Source organism: Thamnophis sirtalis, unplaced genomic scaffold (genome assembly GCF_051295495.1).
Source record: "Thamnophis sirtalis isolate CommonGarterSnake01/CBP01778 unplaced genomic scaffold, rThaSir2_p1.2 scaffold_18, whole genome shotgun sequence".
Classification (NCBI taxonomy): domain Eukaryota; kingdom Metazoa; phylum Chordata; class Lepidosauria; order Squamata; family Natricidae; genus Thamnophis; species Thamnophis sirtalis.
In genome coordinates, this window is record NW_028261398.1 from 2,468,983 (window position 1) to 2,489,299 (window position 20,317).

Here is a 20,317-nt window from a genome sequence, read left to right on the forward strand (position 1 = left end):
GGCCAGAGCAGAACTGCGGCTGTTTTGAATCAAGGTTTTTGGTGTGTCTGTCTGTCTGTCTCTCTCCCTCTGTGTGTGTGTGTGTGTGTGTGTGTGTGTGTGTGTGTGTGTGTGTGTGGAATCAGCACAGAGTCGTCCCCCCCTTTCAACTGGAATTTTCCCAAAGTTTTTCAAGTCAATTCCGCTTAAAGGTTTGTTTCCATTAGCAAATCACAGGTATTTCCTGTCCCTTGAAAAGCAAATCATTCAAAGTCAATTCTTCTGCTTTCTCTCTTTCTGCCCCACAAGAATTCACCCTCCCCCCCCCAAGAAAAATCCTGCCTCCTTCACCTCCTTTTTTGCAGGTTGGGTCAAAGCCGAATTGGGAGTTTTTTTGGGGAAGGGTTAAGTACCAATCGTATTCTTCCATTGGTTACAACATTGAGAGAAGCGCATGGCTGGGGAATTCAAGAGGCGTGACCCGTCAAAACCGCGGTAGACAAAACCGCGCTCGACGAAAGCGCGTACCTGGCGTCATCAGCAGCGCGCCGAAAAAAATTAAAAATAAATTAAATTGAAATTAAAATAAAATTAAAGCAAGCAGATTCACATAAAGGTAAGGGTTAGGTTTAGGGTTAGGGTTAGGTTTAAGGTTATGTTAAGCGTTAGGGTTAGGTTTAGCGTTAGGTTAAGGGTTAGCGTTAGGTTTAGGGTTAGGTTTAGGGTTAGGTTAAGGGTTAGGTTAAGGGTTAGGTTTAGGGTTAGGTTAGGTTTAGGGTTAGGTTAAGGGTTAGGTTTGGGGGGGGGTTAGGGTAAGGTTTAGGGTTAGGTTTAGGGTTAGGTTTAGGGTTAGGTTTAGGGTTAGGTTAAGGGTTAGGTTAAGGGTTAGGTTTAGGGTTAGGTTAAGGGTTAGGTTTGGGGGGGGTTAGGGTAAGGTTTTCGCTTTAATTTTAAATTTACCGCTCACAGCGCGATGTTTTCGTTGCGCTGTGATGATGTCACGTACGCGCTTTCGTCGAGCGCGCTTTTGTCTACCGCGGTTTTGTGGTGGAACCTTCAAGAGGAAGCATCAGCCACTGAATTCTTAAGGGGGCTTGGCTATTCCAAGGGGGTAGCCCCAGATTTCCAAGCCGCAATCCCTCGGGGGCCCTTCCAAAGGATTGGGGACAGGTCCTGGATGGAAGGGGCCCCAGGGTGAGGGTGGGGGGGGTGTCTCTGGGTGAGGGCCCCCAGGAACTCCCAAAGGGTTGGAAAAGTCCCCTTGCTCAGAGAGGTAAGTACAGGGAATAATCTGAGTGGCTCCACTTTTTCGCAGGCTTGCTGGTCCGGCCGATCATGGGCAGCTTCTGGGCATAGCGCGAGATGTGGGTTGGGCCATGGTGCTGTGGGAAACAGGTCTGGAAGAGGCGCCCCTGGCACCGGTGCTCCACCTGGCGCCCCGCGATCACAAAACTGAAGTGGGGCGCCCCCTGCAGGGAAAACCGGCACTTCTGGAAGACGTCCCGGGCGACGGGGCGGTGTCCCTGCTGGCGCAGGGCGCTGCGGGAACGGGCCAGGCTGGCTGAGCGGTGCAAGGCCGGCCGGCTGGCCGAAAAGTCCGGGCGGGGGCTCTCCTCGTCCCGCGGGCTGACGGTGGCACTGGCGGTCAGCTGGGGCATCTTGCGCACGCCGTCCCCGGTGCCGAAGGCCGGCTGCTCCTTCTTGGTGTCGGTGGTCTTGGGAGGGCTGGCGGGCATCGGCCCTGCCGGGCACAGCCCCGAGCCGGTGCCGAAGCGGGTGGCCAGGCTGTCCCCGAAGAAGTAGTAGAGCTCCTGGTACATCTCGTGGAGCGGGACGGCCGGGGGGCTGGCGGGGATGCCTACCCCGGCTTGGGGGCCCCCGCTGCCCAGCTGCAGCAGGTGACTGGCGATGCCGAAGCCGAACTCCACCTGAGCGTCCTGGAGGGGGCTGAGCCAAGGCACACCGTCCCGCGGGCGCCCCTGGGGACCTCCGCCCTCGGACTGGATGGGCACCGAGAGGGACTGGGCCTTCATCTTGAGAAGCCGCTCGACGGTCACCTGCGGGGATATAATTTAAACACCATAATTGCCCCCCAACTCCAACCCCTAGTTCTCAGGGCCCCTGGTTTATGCCCCGTTCTGCTGAAATTGGATTTGGGCCGGTCAGAATTCAAGGCAGCACCATCATTCTTTAGTCTACAGCAGTGGTTCCCAAACTTGGCAACTTTAAGACTTGTGGACTTCAACTCCCAGAATTCTCCAGCCAGCAGAGCAAATGCTGGCTGGGGGATTCTGGGAGTTGAAGTCCGGACATCTTCAAGTTGCCACGGTTGAGAAACACTGTCCTAGACACTGTTCAAAGTTACGGCAGCATGGAAAAAGTGACGGGACCGTTTTTCACACTCATGACCCGTCCCCGTGGTCACAGGGGCAACATTCAGGCGCTTGGTTCGTGTTTATGACGGTTGCTGCGTCTGGAGATCACGTGACGACCACTTGTGATCTTCCCAGGCGGCTCCCGGCAAGGAAAATCAATGGGGGAAATCAACAGGAGATGCACAGTGACCACAGCAAAAAACGGTTGTCAAACCAGGCGCTTCTCCCGTATTCATTGAATCCCTAAGCAACAGCAATTGTGGTCGTAAGTCGAGGACTGCCAGCAAATGCTACAGTTCTTTACAAAAGAAGATGGGGAACATCTCAGGATGTTATGTTATGAACTATCAGGATGTTATGGAGTTTTAGGAGTTTGTTTTCTGTGTGGTTCAGCGTGGCTCTGCATGCCCTGTTATGAACTGGGCCATGGGTGACCCACACCTACACAAGGAACTATATTACAACACTGCGGTTGGCCCGAGAGACTCACCAGGATGGCTCCATACACCTTGTGCCCATCAGCCTTGACCTGAGCGTTGGACACGGAGTAATCGTCCAGTACCACCTGTAGGTTGGACCAGTAGGTGGACAGGTGGGGGTAGAGGACTCGCTGCACCGCCTGAGGAGGGGAGCGGGAGGGGGAGAGGCCCGTGAGAGGTCAGCAGGCATGGGGGAGGCACCCCCAAAGCACCGATGGCACAGCCCACCACACTTACCTCCCATCCCAAGGCGTTCAGCCCCACCACGGCCCCGTAGTGCGAGCAGAGCGGGCGGACGGGATCGGCCAACACCTTCTGGAGGGTGAGCAGGATCTGGTGGTACAAGCTGCTCACCAGATCCCCGTGGGTCCTGAGAAAGGGGGGAGGAAAGCCCATGGGGCGTCGTGTGTGTTTGGCCCCGAACCACCTTGGCTTCATCGGGGATGGCTCCCGTTGGTGAGTTGACGCACAGCCTTAAAGCAGAGTCTCTCACCCTCAAAGGGGCGGGGACTTCAATTCCCAGAATCCCCAGTCGGCTGGGCGGGTCCTTGGGGCTCTCTCAGCTTGAAGACATTTCATTACCAAAGTAGGTAACATCATCAGTGCTAGCCTTTACCACCTTAACTTTGTTGATGTTAGTTGGGAAATCGTGTCCAACCCATCGTGACCCCCTGGACCACGTTCCTCCAGGCCTTCCTGTCCTCTCCCATCCTCCAGAGTCCATTGAAGCTCAGGCCGACTGTTTTGGTGACTCCATCCAGCCCCCTCCTTCTCTGCCATCCCCTTCTTCTTCTTTGGCCCTCTGTCATTCCCAGCGTGAGGCTCTTCTCCAGGGAGTCCTTCTTCCTTCTCATCAAGTGGCCAAAGTCTTTGAGTTTCCCCTTCAGGATCCGGCCTTCTAAAGAGCAGCCAGGGTTGATCTCCTCTAGGACTGACCGGTTGGATGGCCTTGCAGTCTAAGGGACTTTCGGGATAGATAGATAGATAGATAGATAGATAGATAGATAGATAGATAGATAGATAGATAGATAGATAGATAGATAGATAGATAGATACATACATACATACATACATACATACATACATACATACATGATAGATAGATAGATAGATAGATAGAGAGAGAGAGAGAGAGAGAGAGAGAGAGAGAGAGAGAGAGAGAGAGAGAGAGATGATGATGGGTGGGTGGGTGGGTGGGTGGGTGGGTGGGTGGGTGGGTGGGTGGGTAGGTAGGTAGGTAGGTAGGTAGGTAGGTAGGTAGGTAGGTAGGTAGGTGATGGATGGCTAGATGATGAATGGCTAGATGAGGAATGGATGGATGGATGGATGGATAGATGATGGATGGATAGATGATGAATGGATAGATGGATGGATGGGTGGGTGGGTGGGTGGGTGGGTGGGTGGGTGGATAGATAGATAGATAGATAGATAGATAGATAGATAGATAGATAGATAGATAGATAGATAGATAGAGTAGTTGTTGTTAGTTGGGAAGTCGTGTCTGACCCATTGCAACCCCCTGGACATTGTTCCTGTCCTCTGCCCTCCTCTGGAGTCCATTGAAGCTCACACCAACTCCATCCATCCACCTCCTTCTCTGCCGCCCCCTTCTTCTTCTTTTGCCCTCCGTCGTTCCCAGCGTGAGGCTCTTCTCCAGGGACTCCTTCTTCCTTCTCATCAGGTGGCCAAAGTCTTTGAGTTTCCTCTTCAGGATCCGGCCTTCTAAAGAGCAGCCAGGCTGGATCTCCTCTAAGACTGACTGGTTGGATGGCCTTGCAGTCCAAGGGACTTTCGGGATAGAATAGATAGATAGATAGATAGATAGATAGATAGATAGATAGATAGATAGATAGATAGATAGATAGATAGATAGATAGATAGATAGATAGATAGATAGATAGATAGAGATAGAGATAGAGATAGAGATAGAGATAGAGATAGAGATAGAGAGAGAGAGAGAGAGAGAGAGAGAGAGAGAGAGAGAGAGAGAGAGAGATGATGGGTGGGTGGGTGGGTGGGTGGGTGGGTGGGTGGGTAGGTAGGTAGGTAGGTAGGTAGGTGATGGATGGCTAGATGAGGAATGGATGGATGGATGGATGGATGGATAGATGATGGATGGATAGATGATGAATGGATAGATAGATAGATGGATGGATGGATGGGTGGGTGGGTGGGTGGATAGATAGATAGATAGATAGATAGATAGATAGATAGATAGATAGATAGATAGATAGATAGATAGATAGATAGATAGATAGATAGATAGAGTAGTTGTTGTTAGTTGGGAAGTCGTGTCTGACCCATTGCAACCCCCTGGACATTATTCCTGTCCTCTGCCCTCCTCTGGAGTCCATTGAAGCTCACACCAACTCCATCCATCCACCTCCTTCTCTGCCGCCCCCTTCTTCTTCTTTTGCCCTCCGTCGTTCCCAGCGTGAGGCTCTTCTCCAGGGACTCCTTCTTCCTTCTCATCAGGTGGCCAAAGTCTTTGAGTTTCCTCTTCAGGATTTTGGCCTTCTAAAGAGCAATCAGGGTGGATCTCCTCTAGGACTGACCGATTGGATGGCCTTGCCGTCCAAGGGACTCAATGCAGGAGTCTTCTTCTCCAGCCCCAGAGCCCAAAGGCCTCCATTCTTTGGCCCTCAGCCTTCCTTATGCTCCAAGCTCTGTTGCAACTGGGAAAACCACAGCCTTCCTTTTGATTGGCAGGGCGATTTCTCTGCTTTTTAGGATGCTGTCTCGATTGGGCAACCTTAACTATATATTCGTAAATATCACCGCCTTAAACTATAAACAGCTAAAATCTCCCCTGGCTAAATTTGCACAACCACAGCGTTAGCATGGCCCACGAAATCTTCCCCAAAGGAAGACATTTCATGGCCCAACTAGGGAACATCATCAGTGAATGAAATGCATTCATGTTTGCTTGTGAAATTTCATTCACTGATGATGTTCCCTAGTTGGGTCGTGAAATGTCTGGATAAAAACAATCCAGCTCAGAAAATGGCAAAGACCCCACGGGCACCGTCCTCTTCTTCCTCCTCTTTCTCCTCCTCCTCTCCACCATCCCCATTCCCTTCTAGCACTGATGGTATTACCTAGTGTGGTAATGAAATGTCTGCAAGAAAACCACCAAGCTCAGAGAGCACCAAGAACCTCAGTCTTCCTCCTCTTCTTCTTCCTCTTTCTCCTCCTCCTCCATTCCACCAACCCCACTCCCTGCTTCTAGCACTGATGATGTTACCTAGTTGGGTAATGAAACGTCTGCAAGAAAACCACCAAGCTCAGAGAGCAGCAAGGATCCCACTATCCTCCACCTCCTCTTTCTCCCTCTCTTTCTCCTTTTTCTCCTTCTATCTTTCTCCTCCTTCCCCCACCCGCAACCCCACTCCCTTCTAGCACTGATGATGTCGCCTACTTTGGTAATGAAACGTCTGCCAGAAAACCAGCCAGCTCAGGGAGCACCCAGGACCCCACCAAGACCAATGAGGGGCTCCAGGAGAGCGGGCAGAGTGTTGGAAGAAATTTAAAGCATACTGTTTGCAAACCCTACTCCTTCCCAGCACTGAGGGTGTAACCTAGTTGGGTTAATGAGATGTCTACCAGCAGAGAGCACCGAGGATCCCACGGTTCAACTCTCTGAGTTACAGAGAACTCTCTTCCAATTTTGGTCTCAGGTCTTCCACTGAGGCCCTCCGCGGTCTTTGGCCATCAACCGCAAGCATGGGGCTCCCAGGGGTGGGGGCAGGGGTCTCGGGGGGGGGGGCATTACCAGAAGATCTGGCCCAAGAGGAGGGCCGCATAGTCTCGCAGCGTCCAGTGGTCGTTCAGGGGGTTGATGGAGGCAGCCAAAGGCTCCAGGACACAGTACATCACGCTGGCGATGAGGCTTTTGACGTAGGAGCCCAGGCACAGGTAGGGGTTCTGGATGAGGCTCTTGGCCATGTGCAGAAGGCGGTGCAGCTGCTCCAGGTCGTGGCTCACCGACTTGACCTGCAAAGGAAGCCAGCGAGCAAACGTCTCACCCAAGGGAGACCCCGGCCTTCCCCAAGGGGCCCTGCCTACGAGGGCAGGGAGGGTAAAACCCTTGTGGTGGCCAGTGCCCCCTTGTGCATGAGCCCCAGCCCCCATTTCAGCTTCCAGGCTGGTGCAGGCAGCTTTCCAGGCCCAAAATAGGGCGCCCTGGGGCCCCTGTACCCCATTTTGGCTTTCCCGATCTCTGCAGTTTCTGCTACCCTCCTCCCCCCCCCCAGCTTTCTCCTGCATTCCTGCACCTGTGGAGGGAGGGAATCTGCAGAGATCGGGGAAGGCGGGCGGAAATGGAGGAGAAAGGCTGTGTGCGCTGGGAGGGGGGGATTGAGGAGATTGGGGAAGCCCCCCCCCCCCCGTGCATGCGTGGCAGAGAACTGAAGGCCAGATTAGTGGAGCACACACATGTGCGGTGGAACTGGGCTGGGGCGATGGCTGGTGTGCCTTCAGAGGGCACCTGTGTGCCATAGTAGTCGCCATCACAGTATCAGGGGATGTCAAGGAGAAACAATCTGAAGACAGTGGGGAGGCCCCCACTCCCAGGCAGATGAGCCTCAGACAAGATCATGATGGGGCTGGCTGTCTTTCTGGCGAGAGGCCTTGTGTGAAGCCATCATCAGTGGGACGGCTTCCCTCCAGATCAGTGTTTCTCAACCTTGGCAACTGGAAGATGTCCGGACTTTAACTCCCAGAATTCCCCAGCCAGCGAATGCTGGCTGGGGAATTCTGGGAGTTAAAGTCCGGACATCTTCCAGTTGCCAAGGTTGAGAAACACTGCTCCAGATGTTGTGGCTGCTCCATCCCTGGAGGTTTTTCAAGAAGAGACTGGGCAGCCATTTGTCTGAAAGGGTCTCCTGCTTGAACAGGGGGTTGGACTAGAAGACCTCCAAGGGCCCTTCCAGCCCCTGGGAGGGCTGGTGGGCATTGGCCCCACTGGGCATAGCTCCAAACTGGTGCCGGATAATTAATAACTATGTAATTAAATCTTTAAAGCAATTTAAATATGAGGGTAACAATAAAGGAGGTTGAACACTATTGATTTATTTCCTCTGAGGGAAATGGGCATAAATGATCTGGAATCGGAGATCAATTATCTTCCAGAACAGTTGAACCTCACACTGGTGAGAGCATTTTTTTGATGGAAAAACTGAGGATGTTTGTCAAATGAAGAATGTGGAGGACAGAGTTCAAAAAATGGAGGAAAAAAAGAAAAAAAATGAGCAAAGAGATAAGAAAACTGTGGCTACTGACAATAAAGTGAGCGTGGTTGGTAATGGCAAGAGCGGAATATGGAAAGGGGAGATGGATGGATTGGAACTCTACCCCAGACTTCAAAACACAGAAGAAGAAAAGAGAGAAAAATTGACGGAGATAAGGAGAGAAATCTTGACAGAAGCACCAGTGATAACCAAAGATAAGCCGATGGAAAGAGCAGATGCTGGGTTTCGAGCTTTTATGAGATACGAAAGGAACAACATGTTGCGAAGAGAAGTTCATACAAGGTTTATTAAGAAGATAACTAGAACATTAATGCTACAAATGGCAAGAGATATAAGACTGCACTATTACTGGAAAGATACAGGTTGATGCAATGAAAATGTATAATAAAAACTAAGCTAAATTTAGTTTACTAGTAGTAGGTATAAAATGAAGTGACAATAGCTATAGTTAAATAATGATTAATAATGATAACAATACATATAGATATATTAGTTTGATAATATGAAATTTTATATAAACAACACATGGAGATTATGAGAGGAGGTTTAAAAGCTTTATCTAGAATATGTTATAAAGATGTATTGTGATCGGATGATCTTAGGATGATTTAATGGAATGTTATCATATAATCCTATTCTAGATTTTGAATATTATATATAAAAGGACGTAAAAACACTTATAGTCAAATTAAGGTTGAGATATAATAATTGTGATATACATGAATATAGGTGAATTTAAAATATGTGATTTGATATGAAAAGCAGGTGGTGACTGTGGAAGAGATGCATGGAAATACTGTTCTACAATTTGTAATGGAAGATGGGTTTTTTATTTTTAGTTTATTTGTCTTTGTTCAAAAATAAATAATTGTTTGTTTTTTTTAAATGATTGGCCGGTTAACTTTCTCTTTTTCCACAAAGAGTCTTTTTTCTGTTTTTTATCTAAACACTCATCAATCCTGCCAAGATTGAACCACTTTGCTTGCTTCAATATTCCTTTTTGGGGGGTTCACTAGATGGACACTGTGGCTCAGTGGCTAAGACACTGAGCTTGTCAATCAGAAGGTCGGGAGTTTGGCAGTTCGAATCCCTAGCGCCGCGTAATGAAGTGAGCTCCCGTTCCTTGTCCCGGCTTCTGCCAACCTAGCAGTTCAAAAGCACGTAAAAAATGCAAGTAGAAAATAAGGAACCACCTTTGGTGGGAAGGGAACAGCGTTCCGTGCGCCTTCGGCATTGAGTCATGCCGGCCACATGACCACGGAGACGTCTTCAGACATCGCTGGCTCTTGGGCTTTGAAATGGAGATGAGCACCGCCCCCTAGAGTTGGGAACGACCAGCACAGATGTGCAGGGGGAACCTTTGCCTTTACTAGATGGGCAGTTGACATCTCTCTCCTTACGGAAATTATCTGGTTGCATCCCATAATTTTCTATGAAATAGAGCATTATTGCTGGCTAAAGTCAACTTCCAAAAGGCCCAGTTAATGTGGATAAGAGAGGAAACGTTTCTGGTCTCCGGTGCTGCAGTTAAACTAAAATGGTGAATGATCTGAGTCAGCTCCTCATGAATGGAGAAGAAGGAGCAATTTATGAATGGGTGGACGGACGGACGGACAGAGGAAGGAAGGAAGGAAGGAAGGAAGGAAGGAAGGAAGGAAGGAAGGAAGGAAGGAAGGAAGGAAGGAAGGAAGGAAGGAAGGAAGGAAGGAAGGAAGGAAGGAAGGAAGGACGCAGCCTTCACTCACCCCACTCACGATGTAGACGAAGTAAGGCAGGAGAGCCGCAATCTTCGAATTGGTCTGTAAATCCTGGAGGGCAACCTAGGCAGGAAGGAGAGAGACAGGTTCAACTCGTTGGTGTTGGTCAACATTTGTAACGGATTAACAGAATTGGAAGGGACCTTGGAGGTCATCTAGTCCAACCCCCTCCCAAACAGGAGACCCTACGCCATTTCTGACAGAGGACAGTCCAGTCTCCTCTTGAAAGCCTCCAGGGATGAAGCTCCCACAACTTCTGAAGGCAACTTCTGTTCCATGGGTTGATTGTTCTCCCTGTCCTTATTTCCAGGTTGAATCTCTCCTTGGTCAGTTTCCATCCACGATTCTTTCTCTGGACCTTCAGGAGCTTTGGAGAACAGCTTGACCGCCTTCCTCCTCTCTGTGGCAGCCCCTCAAATATTGGAAGATGCTCTCCTGTCTCCCCTGGTCCTTCTCTTCCCTAGACTAGCCAGGCCCAGTTCCTGCAAACGTATGCTTTAACTTCCAGGCCTTTAATCATCTTAGATAGATTAAGATAAACAGAATTAGAAGGGACCTTGTAGGTCATCTAGTCCAACCCTACTTCCAAGCAGGAGACCCAACACCATTTCTGACAGAGGGCAGTCCAGTCTCCTCTTGAAAGCCTCCAGGGATGAAGCTCCCACAACTTCTGAAGGCAACTTCTGCTCCATGGGTTGATGGTTCCCACGGTCAGGAAATTCCTCCTTATTTCCAGGTTGAATCTCTCCTTGGTCAGTTTCCATCCATTCTTCCTTCTCTGGACCTTCAGGGGCCTTAGAGAATAGCTTGACCCCCTTCCTCCTCTCTGGGGCAGCCCCTCAAATATTGGGAGATGCTCTCCTGCCTCCCCTGGTCCTTCTCTTCCCTAGACTAGTCATGCCGAGTACTTGACAGATTAACAGAGTTGGATCTTGTAGGTCATCTAGTCCAGTGTTTCTCAACCTTGGCCACTTGAAGATGTCTGGACTTCAACTCCCAGAATTCCCCAGCCAGCGAATGCTGGCTGGGGAATTCTGGGAGTTGAAGTCCAGACATCTTCAAGTGGCCAAGGTTGAGAAACACTGATCTAGTCCAACCCACACCCAAGCAGGAGACCCTGCACCAGTGGTTCTCAACCTGTGGGTCGGGACCCCTTTAGGGGGTCAAACGACCCTTTCACAGGGTCGCCTAAGACCATCGGAAAACACGTATTTTCCCAAAAAATACTGAAAACATAAAATAACTTTATGGTTGGGGGTCACCACAACATGAGGAACAGCATTAGGAAGGTTGAGACCCTCTGTCCTATGTCCTTCTGTCCAGTCTCCTCTTGAAAGCCTCCAGGGATGAAGCTCCCACAACTTCTGAAGGCAACTTCTATCCCATGGGTTGATTGCTCTCCCTGTCAGGAAATTTCTTCTAGATCTGAAGGTTTCACAGGTGGGTCCCCAAAACAGTTGCCCAGTAGAGGTGGGATCAGCCACGAGGACCAATTTGAGGGGCCCCACCATCTTCAAATCCCTTTGTTTTCCCCCAACTCCTGTCCCCTCGTATCAGCAGGACCCCCCGACTCACCTTCATCAGCTGAGGGTCATCGCCCAGGACGGCTCGAGTCACATGCTGGTAATACTTCAACAGGTCATCTGTCAGCACGGAGACGGCACTGGGCACTGGGGGCAGAAAGGAAGAGGAGACCTTGGCACCCCAGAAAGGAAGCGAGAGGGTAGAGTGGGAAACCGACATTCCCTTACCATTTGAATGACACTTCCCGGGATCCCGGGAAGCACTTGTGCACCAGTTGCGCCCCCCCCTACCTGAACTGGGAGGCCCTCACAACAGTCACTCGTGCCCTTGTGACCTCTAGGCTGGAGTACTGCAATGTGCTCTACATGGGGCTGCCCTTGAAGAGCATCCGGCGACTTCAGCTAGTCCAGAATGCGGCCGCGCGAGCGATTGTGGGTGCACCTCGGTTCACCCACATAACACCTATCCTCCGCGAGCTGCACTGGCTACCTGTTGATCTCCGGGTGTGCTTCAAGGTGCTACTTGTCACCCATAAAGCCCTTCATGGTAGTGGATCTGAGTACTTGAGAGACCGCCTACTGCCAATTACCTCCATGCGACCAATTAGATCACACAGATTAGGCCTCCTCCGAGTTCCATCTGCCGGTCAATGCCGACTGGCAACCACGCGGAGGAGAGCCTTCTCGGTAGCAGCTCCGACCCTTTGGAACGATCTCCCCGTGGAGATTCGTACCCTCACCACCCTCCAGACCTTCCGCACAGCCCTTAAAATCTGGCTATCCAGTCAGGCCTGGGGCTAAAGACTGTAAAACACCCGAATGGTATGAATGTTGTGCTTTTTAATTATGTATTGTTCTTACGTGTTAAATGTTTGTTTCCCCCCCCCCTCGAGTTGTAAGCCGCCCTGAGTCCCCCCAGGGAAAAGGGCAGCATATAAATAAACTTTCATAACTCATAACTCATCCCCCATCCCTTCAGAGAGGGAGTTGCTGAGAAATATTCTCTGATTCTCCATTTGTGCAATAAAGCATTCACCGCACACTTGAAATGTCCCAGTTTTATATATCTGGTCACACAACCCACCAATGTTTTTCAAGGCAGGCAGCTTTAGGATGTATGGACTTCAACGCCCAGAATCCCCCGGCCAGCATGCTTCAAAATGCGAGGACTTCAACACCCAGAAATCCTCAGCCAGCCTAATGCTGGGTGTTGATGTCCACATAACCTAAAGTTGGCTGGATGGTGAAATGCTCCAATATCTGACCTCTGATGAACTGTTGTCATATAACTCCTTGTGTAGGTGTGGGTCACCCATGGCCTAGTGCATAACAGGGCATGCGCAGCCATGCTGAACCACACAGGAGAAAACAAACTCCTAAGGAACATAACATCCTGATAGTTCGTAACATAACATCCTGATAGTTCGCTCTAGATGTGCCTTACCAATGACGCCCAGGATTTGACCATATATAGACAGAACTTCCCTGAGCAGTAGATTAGCAATTTCATTTTTTTTTTCCATTTTCCCTTTATTTCTATGCCGCCCTTTTCCCTGGGGGGACTCAGGGCAGCTCACAGTTCAAAAAAAAAAAAGGGGGGGGGAGGACAAACAATTTCTAACATAAAGACAATACATCATTATTAAAAACACAACAGTCACACAATTCGAGTGGGGTTGGAATCTTAACCCCAGGCCAGCCGGGACAGCCAGATCTTTAGGGCGGCGCGGAAGGACTGGAGGGTGGTGAGGGTCCGAATCTCCACGGGGAGTTCGTTCCAGAGGGTCGGAGCAGCCACCGAGAAGGCTTTCCTCCAATTGTAGTTTGACAGGCTGTCTTAAATCACATGCTGATTGCTCCTCCTGCCTTTGTCCTATCTCAATAAAAGGGGCTCCCAGACCCCCAATCTGGGTCGCCTCATCCCGAGAAAACTCGTGTCCGTGTCTTTTCTCAACATTGGCCTCATGAGGCGAACCACGGGTACATCACAAGGAACGAAGTAAAAAAAAAAAATCACAATTGTTGCTCTCAAAAGAAATATGTGATCCCTGATTGTGCTGGCCTGTTTCAAGGAGGACAAGCCCAACCTGCGCTAATGATGCTTACCTGAGCCTTGGGCCTCCAGGTTGCCTTTCCCATCCAGGTAAGAGATGTGAACTAAGAGAGAAGAGAGAAACAATGGCAGAGATGCTGTGCGGAAACTGATGGGAAACTGCTGGTGACTTTCTACCGCTGCACCAAAGGGAGTATTTTAGCTTACGGCAGTGGTTCCCAAACTTGGCAACTTTTAAGACTTGTGGACTTCAACTCCCAGAATTCTCCAGCCAGCTCTGCATTCGCTGGCTGGGGAATTCTGGGAGTTGAAGTCTGGACATCTTCAAGTGGCCAAGGTTGAGAAACACTGTCCTAGACACTGAATTGTTGATACATTTAAAATAGCAGCGCCCCCTAGAGTCGGGAATGACCAGCCCAGATGTGCGAGGCGGGGAGGGAGGTAGGTTGAGAAACACTCTTGTAGATGTTTGGCTTTATCAGCCACCCAGACAGCTCCATAGCCAGGGAGTGACCGGGAGGAGATCACCAGGTGGACTCCCATCCCGCTGGCCTACCTCTCACGGCTGTCTCCGCGCAGTCCTTGGGGAGGTTGTTGGCCAAAGCGACCTCCACCAGGTTGACCTCACGGTCTTCTTGGAAGTAGAGTTCTCCTTCCTTAACAGCCCGGAAGGGCAGAGGCTCCGGAGCGCCATGGCCACACACCACCTGTAACGGGGGAACAGCCTCACGCTCCGCACTGGCCTCTGGTCCTGCCCACTTTATACCACTTGGGGACTTCAACTCCCAGAATTCCTCAGCCAGCCATGTTGCTGGTTGCCCTGGCAATGATGGCATTTCATTGCCTAGGCCTCAATTTACGACCACAACCGAGCCCTGCATTTCTGTTGCTAAGCGAGACGGTTAAGTGAGCTTTGTCCCGTTTTACGCCCTCCCTTGCCACAGTTGTTAAGCGGATCACTGCAGTTGTTGAGCCACCACAGTTCTGTCTACAGGCGGTCCTCGACTTACAACCGCAATTGAGCCCCAAATTTTGTTGCTAAGCGAGAGGGCTGTTAAGAGAATTTTGCCCCGTTTTACGACCTTTCCTGCCGCCGTTGTGAACTGAATCACTGCTGAGGTTAAGCGAGTCACATGGTTGTTAAGTGAGCCTGGCTTCCCCATTGTCAGAAGGTCACAAAAGGGGATCGCGTGACCCCGGGACGCTACGACCGTCGTAAATATGAGTCGGTTGCCAAGCACCTGAGTTTTGATCCCGTGACCCACGGTCATAGGTGTGGAAAACTGCCTTTCTAACTTCAAATGGTCACTAAATGAAGCGTTGTAAGTTGAGGCGGTGTGCGTCTCTGGCTATGGCGGAATGCAACAGGTCCCCTCCCCTCCCCCCCACTCCTCACTTCCACGTTGCTCCATCGCAGAGCCCGGTTGAAGTCCTCCACCGTCAGCCTCCGCCGTCTGGTGTGCTTCATGAACTGGGAGCTGTTCTGCAGGGAGGCAAGAAGGAGTCCGGCGTAAGCACAGGGTCCCCCCCGCCCCCCGGCCCAACAACGTCCGGCGTGAAGCACTGCGCAGTGGCCCCTCCGGAGGGCTCCTGGCTCAGCAATCAGAAAGCAGCTGCCGGGTCCCATCGGTCCCTCTCGGGGGGGGGGGGGGAGGGGGACGCTGCCATTCTGGTGGGGAAGGGGGCATTAGAATAAGATAGGATATAGGATAGGGATAGGAAGGAATAGGAATAGCATGCAGAATAGAATAAAATAGGATGGAATAGGAATAGAATAGAATAGGAATAGGAATGGAATAGAATAGGAATAGAACAGAACAGAAATACGAATAGAATGCAGAATAGAAAAGAATAGGATGGAATAGGAATAGAATAGGAATAGGAATGGAATAGGAATAGAATAGGAATAGAACAGAAATAGGAATAGAATGCAGAATAGAATAGAATAGAATGGAATAGGAATAGAATAGGAATGGAATAGAATAGGAATAGAATGCAGAATAGAATAGAATAGAAATAGGAATAGAATGCAGAATAGAATAGAATAGGATGGAATAGGAATAGAATAGGAATAGAATGCAGAATAGAGTAGAATAGGAATAGAATAATAGGAATAGAATGCAGAATAGGATGGAATAGGATGGAATAGGAATAGAATAGAATAGGAATGGAATAGAATAGGAATAGGAATAGAATGCAGAATAGAATAGAATAGAAATAGGAATGGAATAGGAATAGAATAGGAATAGAACAGAACAGAAATAGGAATAGAATGCAGAATAGAATAGAATAGAAATAGGAGTGGAATAGAATAATAGGAATAGAATGCAGAATAGAATAGAATAGAAATAGGAGTGGAATAGAATAATAGGAATAGAATGCAGAATAGAATAGAATAGGAATAGGAATGGAATAGGAACATAATAGAAATAGGAATAGAATGCAGAATAGAATAGAATAGAATGGAATGGAATAGGAATAGAATAGGAATGGAATAAAATAGGAATAGAATGCAGAATAGAATAGAAATAGGAATGGAATAGGAATAGAATAGGAATAGAACAGAAATAGGAATAGAATGCAGAATAGAATAGAATAGGATGGAATAGGAATAGAATGCAGAATAGAGTAGAATAGGAATAGAATAATAGGAATAGAATGCAGAATAGAATAGAATAGGATGGAATAGGAATAGAATGCAGAATAGAGTAGAATAGGAATAGAATAATAGGAATAGAATGCAGAATAGGATGGAATAGGATGGAATAGGAATAGAATAGAATAGAATAGAATAGGAATGGAATAGAATAGGAATAGGAATAGGAATAGAATGCAGAATAGAATAGAATAGAAATAGGAGTGGAATAGAATAATAGGAATAGAATGCAGAATAGAATAGAATAGAAATAGGAGTGGAATAGAATAATAGGAATAGAATGCAGAATAGAATAGAATAGGAATAGGAATGGAATAGGAATGGAATAGGAATAGAACTTAATAGAAATAGGAATAGAATGCAGAATAGAATACAATAGGAATAGGAAGCAATAGGAATAGCATGCAGAATAGAATAGAATAAAATAGGAATAGAATAGGAATTGAATAGGAACAGAATAGAATAGGAATAGAACATAATAGAAATAGGAATAGAATGCAGAATAGAATAGAATAGGATGGAATAGGAATAGAATAGAATAGAATAGAATAGGATTGGAATAGGAATAGAATAGGAATAGAATGCAGAATAGAATACAATAGGAATAGGAAGCAATAGGAATAGCATGCAGAATAGAATAGAATAAAATAGGAATAGAATAGGAATGGAATAGAATAGAATGCAGAATAGAATAGAATAGGAATAGGAACGAATAGTAAAATAAGACCAGGTTTTATATATTTTTTGGACCAAAAGACCCATTGGGTCTTATTTCCAGGGCATGTCTTATTTGCAGCCGCCCATTATTCTTATTATGCCTTATTAAGCAGCCAGTCATAAACCGAGGACTACCTGTACAGCTCCAAGGTCCCTTCCAACCCAATTTCTGTATCCCCGGCCTGTGGCCCTCACCTGGGTCGCTTCTCGCAGGCGATAGCAGACGTCTTCAGCCAGCAGAGCAGCCACCTCGTCGGTCAGCTCCACGCCCGCACTTTCGGCCATCAGCCGGACTGACTCCCGCGGGATCTCCACAAAGCGCCGTTCTTCCCGTTCAGACATGGCGTCGGTCCCGGGAGGAAGGAGGGGAGCCCCGCAGCTGTCACACAAAACAGAGGCAGGACAACACTTTTAAAAAATGCTTTAGTAAGGCCCCCCGTGGAAGACAGCGTCCAGTTTTGGTCACCACGATGCAAAAAAAATGTTGAGACTCTAGAAAGAGCGCAGAGAAGAGCAACTAAGATGATTTAGGGCAGTGGTTCCCAAACTTGGAAACTTTAAGACTTGTGGACTTCAACTCCCAGAATTCTCCAGCCAGCTCTGCTCACATCTAACTTGTACGTAGGCTTGGAATAACAAAGGTTATCTTTTCCTGTTTACTGAACACATTTTGTGGTTAGCAAAAACACAATAATGCATTACACATTTTAGGCAAGAATATAATGGGTTATACATTTAACATTGTAAAAGAATACAAAAGTAACCTTTTAATATTTTATAAAAGAGTAACTTAATATCATTTCCTTCACTTCAAATATTTGAAGAAGGCTATCCTGTCCCCCCCGTAATCCTTCTTTTCCCTAGACTGGCCATACCCAATCCCTGCAATCATTCTTCATATATTATAGCCTCCAGCCCTCTAAATCAGTGGTTCCCAAACTTGGCAACTTTAAGACTTGTGGACTTCAACTCCCAGAGGCTTCCTATCTAACTTGTACGTAGGCTTGGAATAACAAAGGTTATCTTTTCCTGCTGGCTGGAGAATTCTGGGAGTTGAAGTCCACAGGTCTTAAAGTTGCCAAGGTTGGAGACCACTGGACCAGATGACTTCCAAAGTCCCTTCCAACCTTGTTATTATTATTAAGGGGGGTCCCAAAAATCACTCTGTGGGAAAGATTGGCTGAGTGCCACCATGAAATTCTCAGATTCGTGCAACAATGCAGAATTCTCATTCTTAGCTACACGATGCCCGGATATCCCGTGACCAATAGGACTCTTGGCTGAACAAGGAGGAGCTGCAGAGCTATTGGAAGAAATGGTGTTTACTCTTCACTAACACACAAAGACCACAAATGGAAGCTTCCACCCCGTGAGGATATTTTTAACACAATCACACGACGTCCGCCCATCCCAAGTTCTTGGAAGGGACTCGATAGGTGGATAAAAATGACGCATCCAGTCTGAACATCTGGCTGAACCAACCACCCTGCAGGCAGTCCTCAATTGGGATCCTTGCTAAGGAAGGCGGTTGTTAAATGAGGCACATCTGATTTTATGATCTTTTTCGCCTTGGTCGTTATGTGAATGACTTGAGGTTGTTAAGCAAACCAAGTGGTTGTCGAGCACATCCGCCTTCCCCAAGTGACTTTGCTCATTGGAAGCTGGATGGGGAGGTCTCAAATGGTGGATAAGTGATTCTGACCATCCTCAGTACAGGCCCAAATTTGGATCACACGATGGTGGGGATACTGAAATGGTCCTAAGTACAAGGACTGGTTGTAAGTGACTTTTTTTCCCATGCCACTTCAAAGAGTCACTAAATCGGTGGTTGTAAATTGAGGACTACCTGCCATATACCTCTCAGCTGCACATCTCAGTAAGTTTTAGAGCAGTGTTTCTCAACCTTGGTGACTTGAAGTCCTGTGGACTTCAACTCCCAGAGTTCCCCAGCCGGCACAGCTGTGCTGGCTGGGGAACTCTGGGAGTTGAAGTCCACAGGACTTCAAGTCACCAAGGTTGAGAAACACTGTTTTAGAGGAACACCTTCTACACCACTGGATCTCCAAATTCCACTCCCAAGGACAGAGAGAGGGGAGAAAGAAAGGAAGGAGAGAAAGAAAGGAGAAAGAAGAAGGAAGGAAGGAAGGAAGGAAGGAAGGAAGGAAGGAAGGAAGGAAGGAAGGAAGGAAGGAAGGAAGGACAGTAATAAAGAATAGAATATTGTGTAGATGTGATTGGACACACAAGGAATTTGTCTCTGGTGTACAAGCTCTAAGTGTACATACAAGCAGCAAGTGATAAATTATGATCATAATAATAAAATACAGGAGGAACAAAGAAGAGAAAGAAAGAGAGAAATAAAGGCAGAGAGAAAGGGAGAGAAAGAAAGGGAGAGGGAGAAAGAGAGAAAAATAAAGAAAGAGATAAATAAAGGGGGAGAGAAAGATAAAGAGATAAATAAAAACAGAAAGAGAAAGAAGGATAAAGGAGGAAAGAAAGAGAAATAAAGACAGAGAGAGAAAAAGAGAAAAGGGGAGAGAGAAAGAAAGATAAAGAGAGAAATAAAAACACACAGAGAGAGAGAAATAAAGAGAGAAAAAGAGAAAGAAAGAGAAAGGGGGGAGAAAGAAAGGAAGATAAAGACAGAAAGAGAAATAAAGACAGAGAGAGAAAGAGAGAAAGAAAAAGGGGAGAGAGAGAAAGAAAGATAAAGAAAGAAAGGGAGAAATAAAGACAGAGAGAGAAAGAGAGAGAGAGAAAGAGAAAGATAAAAAGAGAGAAAGAAAGAGAAAGACAGAAAGAGAAAGGGGGAGAGAGAAAGAAAGATAAAGAAAGAGAAATAAAGACAGAGCAAGAAAGAGAGTGAGAAAGAGAGAAAGAGAGAGAGAAAGAAAGATAAAGAAAGAAAGAAAGAGAGAAATAAAGACAGAGAGAGAAAGAGGAGAAAGAAAAAGATAAAAAGAGAGAAAGAAAGAGAGAGAAAGAGAAAGGTGGAGAGAGAAAGAGAAAGAAAGAGAAATAAAGACAGAGCGAGAAAGAGTGAGAAAGAGAGAAAGATAAAAAGAGAGAAAGAAAGAGAGAGAGAGAGAAAGAAAAAGAAAGAGAAAGAAAGAGAAATAAAAACAGAGAAAGAGAAAGAGAGAGAGAGAAAGATGGAGAGGGGAGACACCCCTCCTCCCCCAATGCAAAGAGGGAAATGAAATCCTGGGGAAAAGCCAGCAAAGGGGAAGCCATTTGGGTTGGGGGGGCAGGGGGGGGGCAGGAAAGAGGCGCCACTCACCCGCCCCTCCTTCAGCCCCGTCCGGTCGGCTCCGGCACCAGCACCAGCAGCAGCACCAGCAGCCGCGAGGAGAGCTCGCTGATCCCCGCGCTCCGATTGGCTGCCTTGTGGGAGCCTGGCGGCCACGTGATCAGGAAAGGGCAGAAGCCGCCTCTGCCAGAAGTCTGTCACGTGTCAGCTCCTTAAAAGGGCAGCGCTCTCTTCGCCCAAGCTCTTTGGTTAAGCCAGCGTTCCTCACCTTCGTCGGCT

At 48.0% G+C, this 20,317-nt stretch overlaps 1 protein-coding gene across 1 annotated transcript; it reads right to left on the bottom strand.

The window, feature by feature from the left end:
- Window positions 1-898: 898 nt before the first annotated feature.
- On the bottom strand, window positions 899-20,129 carry TAF6L (TATA-box binding protein associated factor 6 like). The gene is made up of 11 exons (XM_087703010.1): window positions 20,069-20,129; window positions 16,984-17,167; window positions 14,812-14,898; window positions 13,972-14,122; window positions 13,469-13,519; window positions 11,415-11,509; window positions 9,828-9,902; window positions 6,606-6,826; window positions 3,071-3,203; window positions 2,845-2,973; window positions 899-2,036 (listed from the first exon to the last, which is right to left on the bottom strand). The coding sequence occupies exons 2-11, from the start codon at window positions 17,128-17,130 to the stop codon at window positions 1,245-1,247; spliced, it is 1,881 nt and encodes a 626-aa protein (XP_087559136.1). The 5' UTR covers window positions 17,131-17,167; window positions 20,069-20,129; the 3' UTR covers window positions 899-1,244.
- Between the last annotated feature and the right edge of the window lie 188 nt (window positions 20,130-20,317).

What these genes read in the sequence shown, in the direction of transcription:
- TAF6L (XM_087703010.1), bottom strand. Translation starts at nt 17,130, where the DNA reads ATGTCTGAACGGGAAGAACGGCGCTTTGTGGAGATCCCGCGGGAGTCA. An exon ending in GCCTGCGAGAAGCGACCCAG is followed by an intron (nt 14,899 to 16,983) that starts GTGAGGGCCACA and finishes GCCTCCCTGCAG; the next exon opens with AACAGCTCCCAGTTCATGAA. An exon ending in TGAACGCCTTGGGATGGGAG is followed by an intron (nt 2,974 to 3,070) that starts GTAAGTGTGGTG and finishes TCCCCTCCTCAG; the next exon opens with GCGGTGCAGCGAGTCCTCTA.